The following is a 20,530-nucleotide window of genomic DNA, read 5'->3' as shown; positions in this document are numbered from 1 at the left end:
TCCGCTCTTTACTAGATAATTTCTAGGTACATGAGGCGGTGACTGGTAATCTACAATTATACCGCCACTCATGTGACTCCATATTCACCCGCAGCTCTCATAATGCAGGGTAAAGAGGGACCTCTCCTCCAACGCTCACCCCAGGTCACCCCACCTCTACTGTATCCCCAGATCACCCCATCTCTACCGGGTAACCACACCTCCACCGCAGTCACTCCCCCGCATCACCCCACCTCTACGGCTTCACTGGGTCACCCCAGCTCTACCGGGTCACCCCTACTTCACCACGGTGACTCCCCCGCGGAGGTGGAGGATGATGAGGTGTAAAGGAAGAGGAGGAGAATGAGGGGTGTAGAAGCAAGAGAAGGGATGTAGAAGGATGAGGAGCGGTGAAGGAGGAAGAGGGTGTAAGAGGATTATGGGGGTGAAGGTGTAGGAGGATCATGAGTGGTGAAGGAGGAGGAGGGGTGTAGGAGGATGATTAGGGGTGAAAGAAGAGGATGATTGGGGTGTAGGAGGAGGATAGGGTGAAGGAGGAGGATGAGGGGTGTAGGAGGATTATGAGGGGGGTTTGGAGGAGGGGTTTAGTAAAGATTAGATTCCGTTTGTGCTCCCCTTCCCCCCAGTTGAATCTGCCCAGAACCCCCAAGCTGTGTCCGTTTTGCAGTGACAGAAGTGGCAGCACTTCTGTCCTCTTTTCCCTTTCTCCCTTCCGCTCTCTCTTTTGCTCACTCTTTCCTGCACATCTCAACTCTCTTCTCGCTATTCCCTCTTGCATGTCTCAGTTTTCTTCACTCACTCTCACATTCTATTGTCTATTTCTTCTTGTTCTCTTCTTTCGCTCACCCTCTCCTCCTCTTGCACTTCTTGTTCGCTCTCCCATTCTCTCCTCTCTCACAAGTCTGGTTCACTTGTATAGAACTTATCATGTATAGACCCTATCATCCCTCCCCCTTCCCTGTATGTATAGAACCCATCATCCCTCCCCCTTCCCTGTATGTATAGAACCCATCATCCCTCCCCCTTCCCTGTATGTATAGAACCCATCATCCCTCCCCCTTCCCTGTATGTATAGAACCTATCATCCCTCCCCCTTCCCTGTATGTATAGAACCTATCACCACTCCCCCTTCCCTGTATGTATAGAACCCATCATCCCTCCCCCTTCCCTGTATAGAACCCATCATCCCTCCCCCTTCCCTGTATGTATAGAACCCATCATCCCTCCCCCTTCCCTGTATGTATAGAACCTATCATCCCTCCCCCTTCCCTGTATGTATAGAACCTATCATCCCTCCCCCTTCCCTGTATGTATAGAACCTATCATCCCTCCCCCTTCCCTGTATAGAACCCATCATCCCTCCCCCTTCCCTGTATGTATAGAACCCATCATCCCTCCCCCTTCCCTGTATAGAACCCATCATCCCTCCCCCTTCCCTGTATGTATAGAACCCATCATCCCTCCCCCTTCCCTGTATGTATAGAACCTATCATCCCTCCCCCTTCCCTGTATGTATAGAACCTATCATCCCTCCCCCTTCCCTGTATGTATAGAACCTATCATCCCTCCCCCTTCCCTGTATAGAACCCATCATCCCTCCCCCTTCCCTGTATGTATCATCCCTCCCCCTTCCCTGTATGTATAGAACCTATCATCCCTCCCCCTTCCCTGTATAGAACCCATCATCCCTCCCCCTTCCCTGTATGTATAGAACCTATTATCCCTCCCCTTTCCCTGTATAGAACCCATCATCCCTCCCCCTTCCCTGTATGTATAGAACCTATCATCCCTCCCCCTTCCCTGTATGTATAGAACCCATCATCCCTCCCCCTTCCCTGTATAGAACCCATCATCCCTCCCCCTTCCCTGTATGTATAGAACCCATCATCCCTGTCCCTTCCCTGTATGTATAGAACCTATCATCCCTGTCCCTTCCCTGTATGTATAGAACCCATCATCCCTCCCCCTTCCCTGTATAGAACCCATCATCCCTCCCCCTTCCCTGTATGTATAGAACCCATCATCCCTGTCCCTTCCCTGTATGTATAGAACCTATCATCCCTGTCCCTTCCCTGTATAGAACCTATCATCCCTCCCCCTTCCCTGTATGTATAGAACCTATCATCCCTCCCCCTTCCCTGTATAGAACCTATCATCCCTCCCCCTTCCCTGTATGTATAGAACCCATCATCCCTCCCCCTTCCCTGTATGTATAGAACCTATCATCCCTCCCCCTTCCCTGTATGTATCATCCCTCCCCCTTCCCTGTATGTATAGAACCTATCATCCCTCCCCCTTCCCTGTATGTATAGAACCTATCATCCCTCCCCCTTCCCTGTATGTATAGAACCTATTATCCCTCCCCCTTCCCTGTATAGAACCCATCATCCCTCCCCCTTCCCTGTATGTATCATCCCTCCCCCTTCCCTGTATAGAACCCATCATCCCTCCCCTTCCCTGTATGTATAGAACCCATCATCCCTCCCCCTTCCCTGTATGTATCATCCCTCCCCTTTCCCTGTATAGAACCCATCATCCCTCCCCTTCCCTGTATGTATAGAACCCATCATCCCTGTCCCTTCCCTGTATGTATAGAACCTATCATCCCTGTATGTATAGAACCTATCATCCCTGTATGTATAGAACCCATCATCCCTCCCCCATCCCTGTATGTATAGAACCTATCATCCCTCCCCCTTCCCTGTATAGAACCCATCATCCCTCCCCCTTCCCTGTATAGAACCCATCATCCCTCCCCCTTCCCTGTATAGAACCCATCATCTCTCCCCCTTCCCTGTATGTATAGAACCTATCATCCCTCCCCCTTCCCTGTATAGAACCCATCATCCCTCCCCCTTCCCTGTATAGAACCCATCATCCCTCCCCCTTCCCTGTATAGAACCCATCATCCCTCCGCCTTCCCTGTATGTATAGAACCCATTATCCCTCCCCCTTCCCTGTATGTATAGAACCTATTATCCCTTCCCTGTATAGAACCCATCATCCCTCCGCCTTCCCTGTATGTATAGAACCCATCACCCCTCCCCCTTCCCTGTATCCATCCCCTCCTTGGTTGAACTTGATGGACATGTGTCTTTTTTAACCGTATTAACTATGTAACTTGCTTCCTTCCTTGCATGTCTCATTCTCTCTCCTATCTCTGCTCTCTCTCCCTCACGTCTCGGCTCTCACTGTGGATTTGTGATTTCAAAGGGAATAATGCAGGAGTTTATTTTGACTTGAAGGATCTGGGATTGTGAGACGACGATTATTATAAACACTGATCCCTCCCGCGCATCTAAAGCCGCCGCTGTTGTCTCTGGAGCAGTCACAGCCGCTAGTCTCAATGTAAACAGGAGGAGATTTAAAGGAGAAGGACATGATATCTGGTCAGAAGAGCTGGCAATCACTGCGCTCATTATCCATTATAGGGGCTGTTACCAGATCCCATGTATTACACTGATGTGAATGGCTCTTGTAAACATCTATAGCGGGGATGGTGAACCCAAACTGCAACCTAAAACTCACTAAAAATTGCAGTGTCAACCTTGAAGAGGTTTATCCACTTGGTAAGTTTTTATATACTGTTGCAAGTATATAGAGAACAATAAAGAAGCTATGCTTACCTCTCCGCACTCCCCTGGTGTCCTCAGATGAATCATCCCGCCTCCACTTCTGACAGACCGCTCAGCCAATCACTGGCCACGTCGCTATCCCATCTCAGTCACTGATTGGCCGAGCGATCTGTCACCACTGAGACGAGTCTCCCCAGAAGTGGAGGCAGGATCATTCAGCCGGGGGCCCGGAGACCAGAAGGAGGACACCGGGAGAGCGCAGAGAGGTAAACATAGCTGCTTTATTATTTTCTCTATACCCCTTTAAGGGTAATTTCCACGCAGCACATGCCACGGTCCCGTAGAATAGGCTGTGTCCGCTTTTCCCAGGGTTTATGGTGTCCGGGCCCCCGATATTTATTGCTCATAAAGTCTATTCCTTGACGAGTCAGTGAGTACCGCTCTGCCCTCATCCAGACTTTACTGCTCCCTCTGGACTATATAATGTTACGAGTTGTCACCTGACCTCATAGAAATATATAGGGGATATCTATAAGCACTATTAACCTTCTCCCTGGGGTCCAGTCAGAACCTCTGAAAAGAGGGGTGCACCGAGCTCTGCAGTATCTATACTACAGCTCTACTATACAAACTGGAGGCCACCTGCAGTCTTGTGCTTGTGAAAAATTGCTCTCCTTCTCACCCAGCTTTTTAAGGACCCTGAGCAGCCATACATAATCATTACAATGACAACCTGACTTTTCCCGGATCAGGTGTAAAATGGAAATAGAATAATAAGAAGGGATTTAAGGATTGGGACTTCAGGTCGCCTGCAGATATTGTGGACTTTGCTCCTCCATCAGATTCAGTGCAGGATGACAAAATCTGCAGGATGAGATACAGTACAGAATGAAAAGAGGAGACCCTGCAGGCTGAAAGGTAGCCCAGGATGAGATGCTCTGCAGGAGGAGACACTGCAGGCTGAGATACTCTGCAGGATGAGATTCCTCTCCAGCGTTCTTGTTATTGTGACCTTACTATGACCTTCCGATCTCGAATACTATAAGTGATAGGCTGCTCTCTGCTGTCATTTACCCATTGTTCTTTATTAGGGATCAGCTGCCACCGTCCATTCTGCGATTACACGCCGTCCATTGTAGTCGGTGCTTATGGAGCTGCCATGTCTAGGGAACATGCATGAAATAATTCCAGGCCTTTCCAATTAACCACCTTGGCGAATGTCCTATTAGGACCGGAGCAGCGGCGTATCCCATCATCCTTCTTCCCAGCTGCCTCCGTGCAGAATCCACCACCTGAGCCTCGGGTCCCAATTTCACACTGGTGATGAGGGTTTTGGTGAAGCGGCCGCCATATGGATAAGAGACACGCTGCGCTCCACCGATTATATCATGGGTAGCTGTAGTCACATGGCTTCTGGGACCTTGTGTCTTAGTGATGTCATCCGCAAATGTATAGATTAAACATACTTCGCTTGACTAATTCTTAGTAAATTGATGACAAACTGGTCAATATTCTGCCTCCAAATGTAATTATAATGTGGGAGCTCAGGGCTTCCAGATTATTGCCCCTCCCTCTTATAAGGCTCCACCCCTGAAGAACCAACAAGCAGTCTTATGAGCCAAGTGTTACCAAGCTATGGACCAGGAATAGACGTGCTTAGCACATACCTCTCCCGACTCATAATGGAAGTCTATGGGGCACGTCCTTTCTTACTGACACAGAGTGGGGCAATAGACCATGCCGTCTCCAAAAAATACTTAAGACACATTAAAAGTTTTCTGGTGCCAGGTATTTAATCCATTATGACAAGAGAGTCAGGCAAGGGAACAATACAAACTACCATCTATTCTTCTGAAAATTGTCTCCTCCCCAGAGGAGCTCAGTGGGTAGGCTTGTTTTATCTTTAAATCGATCCTTGGACTTCCAAACAAGGGTTTGCAGGGTTTCTGTAGTGTCCGACCATAAAGTTGCTATGGGGTCCTTAAAGAGTCGGTCACATCCCCTTTGATAATAGCTGGTGAGAAACTATGCCTCTCTTCTACAAAAGAAGCAAAGAGGTCTAGAACTGGCCCAATGGTCACAAGAAATAAAAAAAAAAATCCGGCACCATACCAATGACCCCAATTTGATCCTTGCTGTGCCCTCCCCCCCAATCCTGTGTGCCTCTCTCATTTAAACCAATCAAAGTCTTGTATACATGAGTATCACACAAGCACTATCATGAATCCTGCTCTTCTCAGGATACGCCCCTGCGGAGATAAGGGCAAGGTTAAACAAACAAACCAGCTGCTTATAAATGATCTTATAGAGGGGCAGCACTGTAAAGAATCAGCTAATTTTCAGGCTCCTCCCCTGCAGGGCAAATAAAAAGTTATGAAAGAAGCCTAAGCATGCACTACTTGTTGGAGCCATGTAAAGCTATAGACATTAAGGAATCTGCTATGAGTGCCCCCTTCAGGAACCTCCCTGTAACTGCAGTGAAATAAAAGGACAATATATAATTTCTATTCTGCCGCTTGTATTTCATCCAGTGTAAGCATCATCCTCTTTTCAGGCCCCTCCCCTGCGGAGCAAAGTTTATAAAACAAACTATTAAGTATTAGTCAAATGTTGGAGCCCAGTATACAACGTAGATTATATCATCAGTATCACACTTACAGGGGAAAAAGCTATAGCCCGTCAGGGATCGGCTAAGAGTGCCCCCTGCAGGTGCCCCCCTGTAACTGCAGGCCAGTAAAAGCCATTTCTGCTCTGCTGCAAATATATTATATTAGGGGGGAGGGGGCACCGGAGAGACTCATCCATTATCTATTTCTTTCTTTATAAGTCACATAAAAGCTACCTGCATTGGAAATGAGGCTCAGAAGACAAATGTGCACTTTATTTTTTATGCCTTTTGAAAGTGTGTAAAGACGTTGTCAGCTCTCCAGATGTTGGCAATAAACTTGTAGAGCAGGCAGTGTGGAGGAGGCCGGGGCGTTCGCTGCGCAGACAGCAGAGCTTGCGGGCTTCAATAAGTCATTACACCGTGGCTGTAACTCGCACTATATGCAGGGATCGCGCCCGTCCCTGCTGCCTATAGACATACATTGCCAGCCGCCATGATGGTGGCGCAGCCGGGATCAATGACAGAGCGGCTTACCTTTATACGACGCGTATAAAACCTCTGATTGCTGCAGTGTAATAAACTCACAATAAGATTTATCATCTCCAGCGCTGGGAACCATCACAGTCTCATCACCGAGGTTTCAGGACTGGATATAAAAGCCTTTACCTTGTCGTTAACGCAAACATGAGGGAGGGACGAGACTGCCGAGACCCCGACATCTTCTGTCATTGAAGAATAAAAGAAATCTGCAACTTTCTCTGATAAACTCTTCAGCATTTGTAAGGTCTCTGCTTGCTGTTGCTGAACGGGGACACTGGGGGCTAAAGACCTGGTCCTCCTCACACAGCTGCAGATTGTTACAATGTGTCAGTGTAGGTAAAACGTATCAGTCTAGAATCCAGGCTGGTGATTGTCTAGATAGGATACAGCTGTAAAGGTGCGCTCATACTATGGAATCCGGGCGAATAACTCCATAGACTCCATTCTATTGTCGGGCGGATTCCGGCGTCTGCCTAAAGAATTAACATGTCACATGGGTGGACGTCGGAATTGGCCTAACCATAGAATGGAGTCTGTAGCATGGGCTGAGATGCCCGCTGGGTCGAGCGGAGGAATCCGCGGTGGGTTATCTGCCTGGTTTCCGCTGAGTGAACGCACCTTAAGAGCGGATACAGACAAGGGGCCCTGTAACAATCCACCAGTATTTGTGAGCCATGAAGTCCAAAGAAAACGTCTCCAATCCACTTCCACTGCAATTTTAGCCCCGCCCCCGCAGAGCTATCTAGCACTGCAGCCAGGATGAATGTACAGCAAAGAGCTGTACAGGGGGAACGCTTTCCAGCTCTCCTTCATGTGTAATGTGTAACTGGCTGACTGCCCATTACCTGCACTAATGTATGGTGAGTGGTGCGCTACATGGAAAGCCCCCAGACAAGGGATGTGCAAGACTCATCATGTGATTACCGGGAACATAGGAGAGGAGGAAGCATTCATACAGCATCATCTCAAATAGTCTGCTGCAGGTTATCACACCAGATCTGCAGGACATCGCTCTGTCCCTTCTACCTCCTGACAGATACATAGTAACATATCCTGCAGATTATTACAATTACAAATCTGCAGATCATCGCTCTGTCCTAACCTGCAGATTATTACACTACGAACCTGCTCTGGTTTATATTGTACAGTGATGGGGTAAACTCTACATCTACCACATCTCTGGACAGGCAATGAACCAGTGGGGAGCAGTAGACAGCGATGAAGAGCTGCCACCTAAGAGCTAGCAGAAAACCAGCAGGACTGTAAATGCAGCTTTGGAAGTGACTAGAGCATACAGCTTGGTATCAGTAGATATTAACCTGTAGATTGATCAGTGAGTTTGGAGAGGGATGCGGTGTTACCATGGAGGTGGGGGTTGTATGGGTATCGGTATAATTTCGAGGGTTCGTCCTCTAGAGTTTGCTTTTATTCCATATCTTCTGTGATTGACGGGCAGAATTACAGGTGATGGTGTTCGGCGCACTAGCAGCTTTTCCAGAGACGGAACCCGGTAATTATACTTCAATTAACCTTTACTGACTAGTCGTCCGCCGCTTACTTTCTGCAAGTTTCTATAGCAACTAAAGCGGAAAAAAAAAAAACTTCCTTTGCCCCCGTGTGGCGAGGACCATTGTTGATGTGACATTGTGGAGGGCGTGGCCGGGTTACATTGTAGTTGCCGATTATCGGTGCAGGACTGGAGTCGGCGGCCCGCGCGGCATTGCTTCTCGTTTCCTGTTCTGGGTCTCGTGAGATGAGATCACAGATTCTATAAGAAAAGCTTCTTATTGTGCAGAGAAATGAATGGAGTCAACTATGTGACCCCCTCCCCCGGTTATAATCTCCATGAAATATCTTGCGGTTACTTTCCATTAATAATAACACAAAGTGCCGCGTTGTCAGGTCCGGCGTGTGAACTCCAGAGGAACGATCTGTATCATCTATACGAATTACATAATCCATTATACAAGAAAACATAACATGATTGGACTCCAGAGCTGCACTCACCATTCAGCTAACTGGGAACAGTCAGCAAGCTATGGGAATACAAATAACTAGAGCAAGAATTGTGAGTGCCGCTCTGGAGTATAATACAGGATGTAACTCAGGATCAGTAATGTATGTACACAGTGACTCCACCAGCAGAATAGTGAGTGCAGCTCTGGAGTATAATACAGGATGTAACTCAGGATCAGTAATGTAATGTATGTACACAGTGACCCCACCAGCAGAATAGTGAGTGCAGCTCTGGAGTATAATACAGGATGTAACTCAGGATCAGTAATGTATGTACACAGTGACTCCACCAGCAGAATAGTGAGTGCAGCTCTGGGTATAACTTAGGTCAGTAAAAGAAGAAGAACATGATGTTCACATTGCAGTTCTCTTTACTGCCAACAATATGGTGGTGGTGGGGTGTATACTGCGGTTTGTGACGGGACCCCAGTCTGCGCACGTCTTTTGTAGGCGATTTCTTCACCTCTGCAGGGGGTTTGAGGCGCAGGATTGTTGTTCTTCTTTCCTCTGTGATCAGACAGGAGTCACGGAGCAGGTGGCATTGCTGCTGAACTAACGCATTTCATGCCCAAATAATGTAATTCTCTCCTCTCCTGCGGTGACACAGATTGAGATGTTTATCACTGGGATCTGCCGAACATCCGGGGAACTACCAACACCAGCAATCCAGTGTTAAATTACAGGACTGCAAATACTGTACAGTGTAATGTAGGGATCATGTGGGCACCTTTGCCTTACACTAGTCACCTCAGTACACCGAGTGGCTGACAACAGAGAGCAATAACCTGTATGTATCCTCACAGCACGCAGAGGAGACCGGCTGCCGGCTCAGTCATTGTTTAGAGGGATTAACCCTTTGTGCGGCGGATCCTACCTCCTCCCGGTCTCATCTCCGATTGTTTGTTCCACCCCGCCGTCGCAATGTTGTATTTTATGATTTCGTTTATTAATTGCGCGGCCTCCCGCCCGAACCACACACCAGTAATTTTATGATTAGGCTCTTAGTGTTTGAGCGGCGGCTGAAAACGTTCAATTTCCATTAAGGCGAAACAAAGGAGGAGTTTAAAAAAAAAAAAAAAAAAAACGTTGCTCGGCGTGACGCTGCAGAACATGTCAACAATCCGGAGTTTATAACTTCTGTACAGAACATTATAATCAGCAGCGCATTATATTTACGCAGACTAGGGCTCAAGCTTGCCGACTGTCTCCAGTAACAGAATTGTGGCCTCTCGGGGTAACATGAGGACTATATATTCCAGATAGACGCGACGTTTAGTTCTATGGCAGACGGGCGTCGTTCTGGAAGAGTCTGCGATTACGTGATTTTTATTCCTTTTGTTTTTTGCCTACAGAAGAGTCAGCGAAGTAAGAGGACGCGGCAGTGGTGGCGGCGGCTGCATGCGGCTTTTCATTTCCAGCTTTAATGATGAGAGAAATTGCTTTGTGCCTCATAAACGGAGGGCGAGTCCCCTCTGAGCGCAGCGTCATGTGAGCCCGCCGCACGGCCCGCCGAGGCCAATTAATCAATGGCAATTTTATTGTCTCCTTCTCCTTAATTAGTCTCGGGCTTTGTAGAACTTGGGAGATCGTGTTACACGTGAGGCTAAAAGCACACGAAATCGGAACCGCCCTCGCCGCGAGATCGAATCTCATCATCTGCTGCATGCATCTGAGCCCATGATGGAGACGCAGCCGCCGCCATGTCTGAGCGCAGCCATGGCTCCTCCTCATCACTGGTAACCCAGCTTTCCTGGAGACCTAAACGTCAAATCTGCCTCCGGGGTTTGTTCAAATGCCGGATTGTGCAGCAGCTCTTATGCGGGGTTGTCACCCAGCTTTCCATACACGTCCATCACGTGAAGCGCTATCTCTCCGGCCGGTCACACAAATTATAAAAGAAATGGGTTTGTGACCTGGATGTTACATTTGTCACTTTTCCATCAGAACGCGGTGACAGGATGATTAGGGGCCGCCGCTCGCCTCCTGCCGGCCTCTGCTCTCATCGATTACACCGCCGGCTCGTGTATCAAGAGAAAATGTACATTCATAATAAGAATAATACATCCGCCATATTTATCACCGCACTGCGCCATTTTTCTTTCTGATGATTATGCGCCACACGCTTTCCGTCAGCAATCATGTAACCCGCTGATTCCCAGCCTCGGACTTTGTAGGTGTTGCAAAACTACAACTTCCATCATGCCCTCGCAGCCTTCAGCATTGCAAACCGTTTATCTAGCCCCTGAGTCTGGCTGGCTTTACGTATAACATATCAACACAATATAACAACAAAAACAACCGTGTCATGGCATGTGTATAGTAAAGAGTTTATTTTTGTTTTTTGGGAAACAGCTCCTTGCTTTGGTGCAGTGCAAAAACTACAACCCGCCAACGCTCCCCCTTCTATCTGCTCTCTAGATATCACTGTTTAGCTGTGGGTATGTGCTGCACCAAGTATGGGGGAGCCGGGACACACAGGGTGAAGGGCATGACCTAGAGGGGTGTCCTGTTACATAACAGACATGCAGAGACTGAAGAGTCCCTGTCGAATTCACCATTAGCAGCTCTAAATCATCAGCACTTGCAGCATTTAAAGGGGAATTGATTCTTAAGTCCAGAGCTGGGATAGTACTGATCTCCATTGTGGATGAATTCTGTTTTACAGGTGCGGTCAGGTTACATTGTACACTGCTTATCCTGCACAGTCGGGTTACATTGTACACTGCTTATCCTGCACAGTCGGGTTACATTGTACATCGATTCCCCTGCACAGTCGGGTTACACTGTTCATCGATTCCCCTGCACAGTCGGGTTACATTGTACATTGCTTATCCTGCACAGTCAAGTTACATTGTACATTGCTTATCCTGCACAGTCGGGTTACGCTGTTCATCGATTCCCCTGCACAGTCAGCTTATGCAGTTATGTTACATTGTACAGACACAATTAAGTTGGTATTTTGTGTCTAAAAATCAATGTCTACCCCACTTAACTCTTAACGTAAAATGGAAGTCATTATCAATAAAGCTGTAAGATTTTAACAAACCAAAAGATAGCTGGACCTAAAAACTGATAGCCGGGTATTACTTAACCCAATGTGCCTGTGCCTGCCGGATCTATGGTATTACACGCACAGATAGCGAGCAGGGAGCAGTGGAAAGGGCTGCCCGAACAATCCTTACATCGTTTGGGCAGCCCATTGAAGTTAGCAGTGGTTTGGTTGCCACCACTCCTATTACACAGACCAACTCACTGCACACAGTCAGCACCATCACACATCATCTCAACATCTTAAAAGACCATGATCAGCTGACATTGTGCATGTCCTGAACAGCCGGTAATCAAACAAGTAAGGGCCCTATTACACGGGATGATTACCATGTGAAAAATCGTTAAATCATTCAAATTTAAACGATAATCGCTCTGTGTAATTGCAGGCAACGATCAAAAAATCGTTCGTATGTCGTTGATCGTTTATTTAGATCTGAACCTAAAATTATTGTTAATCGTTCGCTGTAATTCCACATTCGCTCAAGTTTCGCGTTTTTTCACTAATCAGAAGGAGGAAATGATCATAGTACAATCGCAATAACGATCATAGTAAGGATCGTAACTAACGTTCGCAATCGTTTATCGTTAGTAGTTAATCGTTAAAAAATCGCTCAGTGTAATAGGACCCTAAGGCTGATAATCGTTCAGTGTAATAGGTGTATAGGGACATTTAATTAGCGTTTACACAGAGAGATTTATCTGACAGATTTCTGAAGCCAAAGGCAGGAATGGATTTGAATAGAGGAGGCTTTCCTTTATGACCTGTTCTCTGTTTATAGTCTGTTCCTGGCTTTGGCTTCAAGAAACTGTCAGATAAATCTCTGTGTAAACGCACCCTTAGGTCGGGTTCACACTAACAAGGCCGTATTTCATAACGGCTGTGTTTGCGCAAACCACGGCTGTTACATTGCAAATAACGGCCGTTGTTATGAAATACGGCCGTGTTTTTTAGGTAGTGTGAACATAGCCTTATACAGTACTTGTGTATTATATCATAGTTATCTCATGTTTCTGTGCACCTGTACAATCTGCAGACGTGGTGAGGAGACGATTATTGTGTTACATATATCTCTGCTGGTTACTGTTTAGTGTGTGTGTGTGTGGGGGGGGGGGGGGGTGGACAGTCTTCAAGAAAATTATAGTGGTACCTTGGTTTAGGAGTAACTTGGTTTAAGAGCTTTTTTGCAAGAAGAGATCACAGTTTTTCAAAATTGTAACTTGGATTAAGAGCATTGCTTTGGGCTCCCTGTACTGGGTGGGAGGAGGAGTGGGAGAGGGGCATGGTCTGCATAGCGGGGGTCCTCACCTTCCAAATCATAGCAAATCCACTTCCTCCCATCCTCTCTATTCCTGCTATAATGCGCCTGCACTCACACTCAGCTATACACACTGCTGCTATAATGCGCCTGCACTTTAACTCAGCCATTCACACTGCTGTATAGAAAAGTTTCTGTCACTGTCCTCCTGCACAGCTCTTTGTCACTTCCTGATTGGTCCATGCTGAACACATGCCCCTTACCTATTGCTGTCATGTGACCACACAGACCTCTGACAGCAGCCTTGCTTCCCTATTCTAGCCTGTTGTACTACGCTACTGCATTATGGGGATCTGCAGCTCCTTCCTGTATCTACAAACTGCTGCTGTGTTATCAGGGTTATACAGTTACTATACATTATACTCCACATGCTGATTGCTATACTGTACAGTAACTTATATAATCACATATCCAGCTGCTGTGTTATCAGGGTTATACAGTTACTATACAATATATACCACATGCTGCTATACTGTACAGTAACTTATATATCACATATCCAGCTGCTGCTGTGTTATCAGGGTTATGCAGTTACTATACATTATACACCACATGCTGAATGCTATACTGTACAGTAACATATATCACATATCCAGCTGCTGTGTTATCAGGGTTATACAGTTACTATACATTATACACCACATGCTGAATGCTATACTGTACAGTAACATATATCACATATCCAGCTGCTGTGTTATCAGGGTTATACAGTTACTATACATTATACTCCACATGCTGCTATACTGTAGAGTAACTTATATATCACATATCCAGCTGCTGCTGTGTTATCAGGGTTATACAGTTACTATACATTATATACCACATGCTGCTATACTGTACAATAACTTATATATCACATATCCAGCTGCTGCTGTTTTATCAGGGTTATACAGTTACTATACATTATATACCACATGCTGCTATACTGTACAATAACTTATATATCACATATCCAGCTGCTGCTGTGTTATCAGGGTTATACAGTTACTATACATTATATACCACATGCTGCTATACTGTACAGTAACTTATATATCACATATCCAGCTGCTGCTGTGTTATCAGGGTTATACAGTTACTATACATTATACACCACATGCTGATTGCTATACTGTACAGTAACATATATCACATATCCAGCTGCTGCTGTGTTATCAGGGTTTACAGTTACTATACATTATACACCACATGCTGCTATACTGTACAGTAACTTATATATCACATATCCAGCTGCTGTGTTATCAGGGTTATGCAGTTACTATACATTATACACCACATGCTGATTTCTATACTGTACAGTAACTTATATATCACATATCCCGCTGCTGCTGTGTTATCAGGGTTATACAGTTACTATACATTATATACCACATGCTGCTATACTGTACAGTTACTTATATATCACATATTCAGCTGCTGTGTTATCAGGGTTATACAGTTACTCTACATTATATACCACAGGCTGATTGCTATACTGTACAGTAACTTATATATCACATATCCAGCTGCTGTGTTATCAGGGTTATACAGTTACTATACATTATACACCACATGCTGATTGCTATACTGTAAAGTAACGTATATATCACATATCCAGCTGCTGTGTTATCAGGGTTATACAGTTACTATACATTATACACCACATGCTGCTATACTGTACAGTAACTTATATATCGCATATCCGGCTGCTGTGTTATCAGGGTTATACAGTTACTATACATTATACACCACATGCTGATTGCTATACTGTAAAGTAACTTATATATCACATATCCAGCTGCTGTGTTATCAGGGTTGTACAGTTACTATACATTATATACCACATGCCGCTTTACTGTACAGTAACTTATATATCACATATCCAGCTGCTGTGTTATCAGGGTTATGCAGTTACTATACATTATACACCACATGCTGCTATACTGTACAGTAACTTATATATCACATATCCAGCTGCTGTGTTATCAGGGTTATGCAGTTACTATACATTATACACCACATGCTGCTATACTGTACAGTAACTTATATATCACATATCCAGCTGCTGCTGTGTTATCAGGGTTATACAGTTACTATGCATTATATACCACATGCTGCTATACTGTACAGTAACTTATATATCACATATCCAGCTGCTGCTGTGTTATCAGGGTTATACAGTTACTATACATTATACACCACATGCTGCTATACTGTACAGTAACTTATATATCACATATCCAGCTGCTGTGTTATCAGGGTTATGCAGTTACTATACATTATACACCACATGCTGCTATACTGTACAGTTACTTATATATCACATATCCAGGTGCTGCTGTGTTATCAGGGTTATACAGTTACTATACATTATATACCACATACTGATTGCTATACTGTACAGTAACTTATATATCACACATCCAGCTGCTGCTGTGTTATCAGGGTTATGCAGTTACTATACATTATACACCACATGCTGCTATACTGTACAGTAACTTATATATCACATATCCAGCTGCTGTGTTATCAGGGTTATACAGTTACTATACATTATACACCACATGCTGCTATACTGTACAGTAACTTATATATCACATATCCAGCTGCTGTGTTATCAGGGTTATGCAGTTACTATACATTATACACCACATGCTGCTATACTGTACAGTAACTTATATATCACATATCCAGCTGCTGCTGTGTTATCAGGGTTATACAGTTACTATGCATTATATACCACATGCTGCTATACTGTACAGTAACTTATATATCACATATCCAGCTGCTGCTGTGTTATCAGGGTTATACAGTTACTATACATTATACACCACATGCTGCTATACTGTACAGTAACTTATATATCACATATCCAGCTGCTGTGTTATCAGGGTTATGCAGTTACTATACATTATACACCACATGCTGCTATACTGTACAGTTACTTATATATCACATATCCAGGTGCTGCTGTGTTATCAGGGTTATACAGTTACTATACATTATATACCACATACTGATTGCTATACTGTACAGTAACTTATATATCACACATCCAGCTGCTGCTGTGTTATCAGGGTTATGCAGTTACTATACATTATACACCACATGCTGCTATACTGTACAGTAACTTATATATCACATATCCAGCTGCTGTGTTATCAGGGTTATACAGTTACTATACATTATACACCACATGCTGCTATACTGTACAGTAACTTATATATCACATATCCAGCTGCTGTGTTATCAGGGTTATGCAGTTACTATACATTATACACCACATGCTGCTATACTGTACAGTAACTTATATATCACATATCCAGCTGCTGTGTTATCAGGGTTATGCAGTTATTATACATTATACACCACATGCTGATTGCTATACTGTACAGTAACTTATAATATCACAGATTCTGCTGTTTCTCAGTGTCTGTTTCATTTGTTTTACATGTTATTCAGAATAATAAATCATTATTTTTGGGGTGTGGAATAAATTGTCTGAATACCAGTGATTTCTTATGGGAAAATTTGCTTTGGTTTAAGAGTGGATTTGGATTACAAGTGCCGTCCTGGAACGAATTATACTCCTAATCCAAGGCACCACTGGATTACATTTCTGTACTGATCCTGAGTAATAATAATATAATAATAGTATATTTATTTGTATAGCGCCAACAGATTCCGCAGCGCTTTTTCTATGCATACAGTACAAAGGTATATAATACACAGTTAAATAATTAGAATAAATAAAAATAACATAAAAATACAAAGTATGAACAAGACCTGCTCATTGGAGCTTACAGACTAGAACTTGGGTTGACAGCAGGCATAAGTGCTTTATTTGTCCATGGCCCGGCCATTGTACATAGTTAGAAATACAGGATGAGCCAGTAACAACGCCAATGTCTGATTGCAAGTAAACATATAAAGTGCAGGAACCGTCAGAGATATAGAGAGGAAAACAACAGAAAGGGGAAACAAGTTTAGGGAACGTTATAAGCGAGCCTGAAGAGATGAGTCTGTGAGTATTGGGTATGAGTTAGAGGTCTTTAGGTAGGGCGTTCCAGAGAACTGGTGCAGCACGAGAGAAGTCTTGGAGGCGGGAATGAGAAGTTCTGATTATGGAAGATGTTAGGGTTAGATCATTAGCAGAGCACATGCAGGATGATATGTGGAGATGAGGGAGATGTATGGAGTAACATTCTGTATTATACTCCAGAGCTGCACTCACTATTCTGCTGGTGGGGTCACTGTGTACATACATTACATTACTGATTCTGAGTTACATCCTGTATTATACTCTAGAGCTGCACTCACTATTCTGCTGGTGGGGTCACTGTGTACATACATTACTGATTCTGAGTTACATCCTATATTATACTCTAGAGCTGCACTCACTATTCTGCTGGTGGGGTCACTGTGTACATACATTACTGATTCTGAGTTACATCCTGTATTATACTAGTGAGCTGCACTCACTATTTATTGTAAGTATTTGCGTTCTCCTCTGACGTACTTTCTCCTCTTCTTCCAGGTCTCGCCATCGCCAGCGCCCTCATTGACATATCACAACAAAAATCCTTGGACTGCAAAGACAAAAGTTCATCTGTTCGGAACCGGAAGCCGCATCCTCCGACCAGACAAGGGACTTGTGTTTGAGGCCTCTGAGGAGCTGGAGGGATGTCACAATGTATCGTTTTTGTTTTTCTTATTTGAAAAATTTTTTGTAATAAATATCTGACGGCTTCCAAGGAGAAGCGAGATCCGATCACCGAGGCGGATCCTTCGGATGTCTGCAGGTGACCGTGACCTTCCAGGAGCCGTAGAAGATGGAGAACGACTGCATGAAAAGTCTTACGGACTGGGGGATGATAAGGACCGGGGGGAGGGGCAGGGCAGAGGACCGGCGTTCTGGCCTCTTTGGAATTGCGCCAGTATAGAGTCGGAAGGAGCCGGTGCTAAGAGATTTAAAGGGACAGCGTCCGAATTAGACCTACGTGTAAATACCATGTGGAGTTTAGGGTCCACGGGATGTGGAGTTTGCAGCATGTCCGTAACCAGTAAGGGTTTTCTGTGGGAGGATTCAGGGGAACGAACAAGCACTAAATAGACTTTTTGGAGTTTGTTTTTTTTTAATTATTGTAAAAGGGACAAAAATCAACGCCCCAAATGTATTTAATACCATAGAGGACGGAGGAGGAACAGGGAATGACCACTCGACCCCGGTTGGGTTTTGTTTTTATATATTTTTTAAGTTTTTTATATTTTTCTTTTGTTTCATTCGGGTTGAGGATGGGTTAGTGCAATAAACAGCCGCAATGAATAATAATAGAGATTGTCCTGTGCTCCCGGGCGCGGTGGTCAGGTGACATAGCTGGGTTACCCGGCTCTGTGTGTACAGAGGGTCACGGGAGCAGCTGTGCGGTGGCAGCGCCCACTGTTTGTACATGGCCCGGTTGTCAGGCTCTGAATCCATGTGATGACCCTGTTTTGTACCCCGGGAGGGGGGGCGCTATCTTCTCTGTAGACTCTGTCGGTGATGCATGCCGCGCTGGTGCAGAGTCGTATATTTCCGTGTTTTCTTCTTTTGTAATTCAGCTTTGTTGTGCTGAACATGTACAATATTCTATATATAGGACACAATGTACAGTTTATAACAGCGTCATATACAGGAAATCTCCATCTGCCAGAAATGCGACCGTGTTCCAATAAAACGCGTTTCATTCTATGAGTGTCTGTGTCTAAGTGACCTGAGGAGGGGGCCTGGGGTCTGATCCCTCTTACTTCATCTAATGTCACTGAGAAATACATCACCTGATGCTTCTTCCATTTATTGTTATTATTAGAGAGTATACCGTGCACTGACCCGGAGATACGGCATGGCTCATACCCCCAGAGCTGAACTCATAAATCCTGCAGTTACATCGTGTCACATGACTTCTGGAGCTGCACAATTTCCTCTGTTACATTTAACTTTTATTACACTGATCTTAGGAGCTGTATTCACTGGTCTGCTGGTTTTTATCCTTCAGTCACCTCCAGAGCTGCACTCACTATTCTGCTGTTATATCATGTCTTATACCTCAGTCACCTCCAGAGCTGCACTCACTATTCTGCTGTTATGTCCTATGCCCCAGTAACCTCCAGAGCTGCACTCACTATCCTGCTGTTACCTCATGTCTTATCCTCCAGAGCTACACTCACAATTCTGCCACTACATCATGTTTCATTCTCTATTCACCTCCAGAGCTGCACTCACTAGTTATGTCCGGAGTTGCTCTTTAAAATCCTGATGGTTGCTGTAGACTGCTCCTATCACGTCTATGGTCCCCAGTGATATGCCGCAGCTCACCGTACGCTGCCCGCGATGCTCCGGTGCAGACTTGTCTGTAATTAGCACATTCTCTGGAACCTTTTATTGTTTAGCCAAGTGTTTTAATTAACTTCATTTACAGCGGATGTTGACGATGTCAGTTTAACATTTACAATGTGTCTAGTTACCACCGAGGCTGCGCTATCATTACGGTGATATATGTGGGGCTGCTGTTCCATTATAATAACCTTTATATAGCAGGAGCGTATTGTACAGTGCGGTGCGGTGCTCCCTGCCACAGCCCAGTGGGCGCTCAATAAAACGCTTAAATATATACTGGTTATAAAAACACCAGAAAACTGATTAAAGGTCAGCTGTCTGTGCTGCAGAGCTCACCTCCCTCCTCCGTATTCCCAGACTGGAAGTTATCATAGTTACAGATACAGTAGAGGTGCAGGCCGGCCCCGGTCACTGTGTCTACAAGTGTACCAGCTCACAGTACATGTACTTTTCCCTCTTCTGGTTAGTATACTGCCCCCACCCTTCAGGCATTGAAGAGATCACCCTCCACCTCACCAATCACTGACTAGAAGTAGATATCGATATCAGCCATGTTACAGATACAGTAGAGGCGCAGCCCGACCACTGTCATTACAAGCCTGCTTGCTGACCATATCACTTCTTAGGCCTTATTCACACGTTAAGTATGGTTTTCAAATCCGTAGAGTCCTCGCACTATCCACCTATACAATCCACAAAAAATTATTATTATTTTTTTTTTTACTGTCTGCACAATACTAGTTAAGTAGGTTAAAAAAAAAAAAACTAGCACCAGTATTTCCAACCCCTAAAAAAAGTCACATGATCGCTTGTCAGCCATTTTACTTTGCTTTACTGTGAAACAGTTCTGTTAGGCTGGGTTCACACCACGTTTTTGCAATCCGTTTACCGGATCTGTTTTTTTTTTTTTTTGATGGACACAAAAATGAGGTTGACCATATTTTGTGTCCGTCAAAAAAACAAACAAAAAAAAACGGATTTTTTTTTTTTATAATGAAAGTCAATGGAAAAACAGATCATAATGGATGCACACAGTTGCATCCATTTTTTGCAATCAGTTTTTCATCCA

The 20,530-nt window shown here is 44.7% G+C and overlaps 1 protein-coding gene across 1 annotated transcript in view; it reads left to right on the top strand.

The window, feature by feature from the left end:
* Positions 1-18,814, top strand: part of ATRNL1 (attractin like 1) — a 356,964-nt gene extending 338,150 nt beyond the window's left edge. Inside the window, exon 29 of the mRNA XM_069979719.1 lies at positions 17,623-18,814. Within this exon, the coding sequence (XP_069835820.1) occupies positions 17,623-17,747 (125 nt within the window). The 3' untranslated portion in view covers positions 17,748-18,814. The remainder of the gene's footprint in view (positions 1-17,622) is intronic.
* The last annotated feature ends 1,716 nt before the right edge of the window (positions 18,815-20,530 follow it).

Source organism: Dendropsophus ebraccatus, chromosome 8 (assembly GCF_027789765.1).
Source record: "Dendropsophus ebraccatus isolate aDenEbr1 chromosome 8, aDenEbr1.pat, whole genome shotgun sequence".
Classification (NCBI taxonomy): Eukaryota; Metazoa; Chordata; class Amphibia; order Anura; family Hylidae; genus Dendropsophus; species Dendropsophus ebraccatus.
Note: the sequence above shows the minus strand (reverse complement) of the source record. Positions and strands in the feature narration are given on the sequence as shown.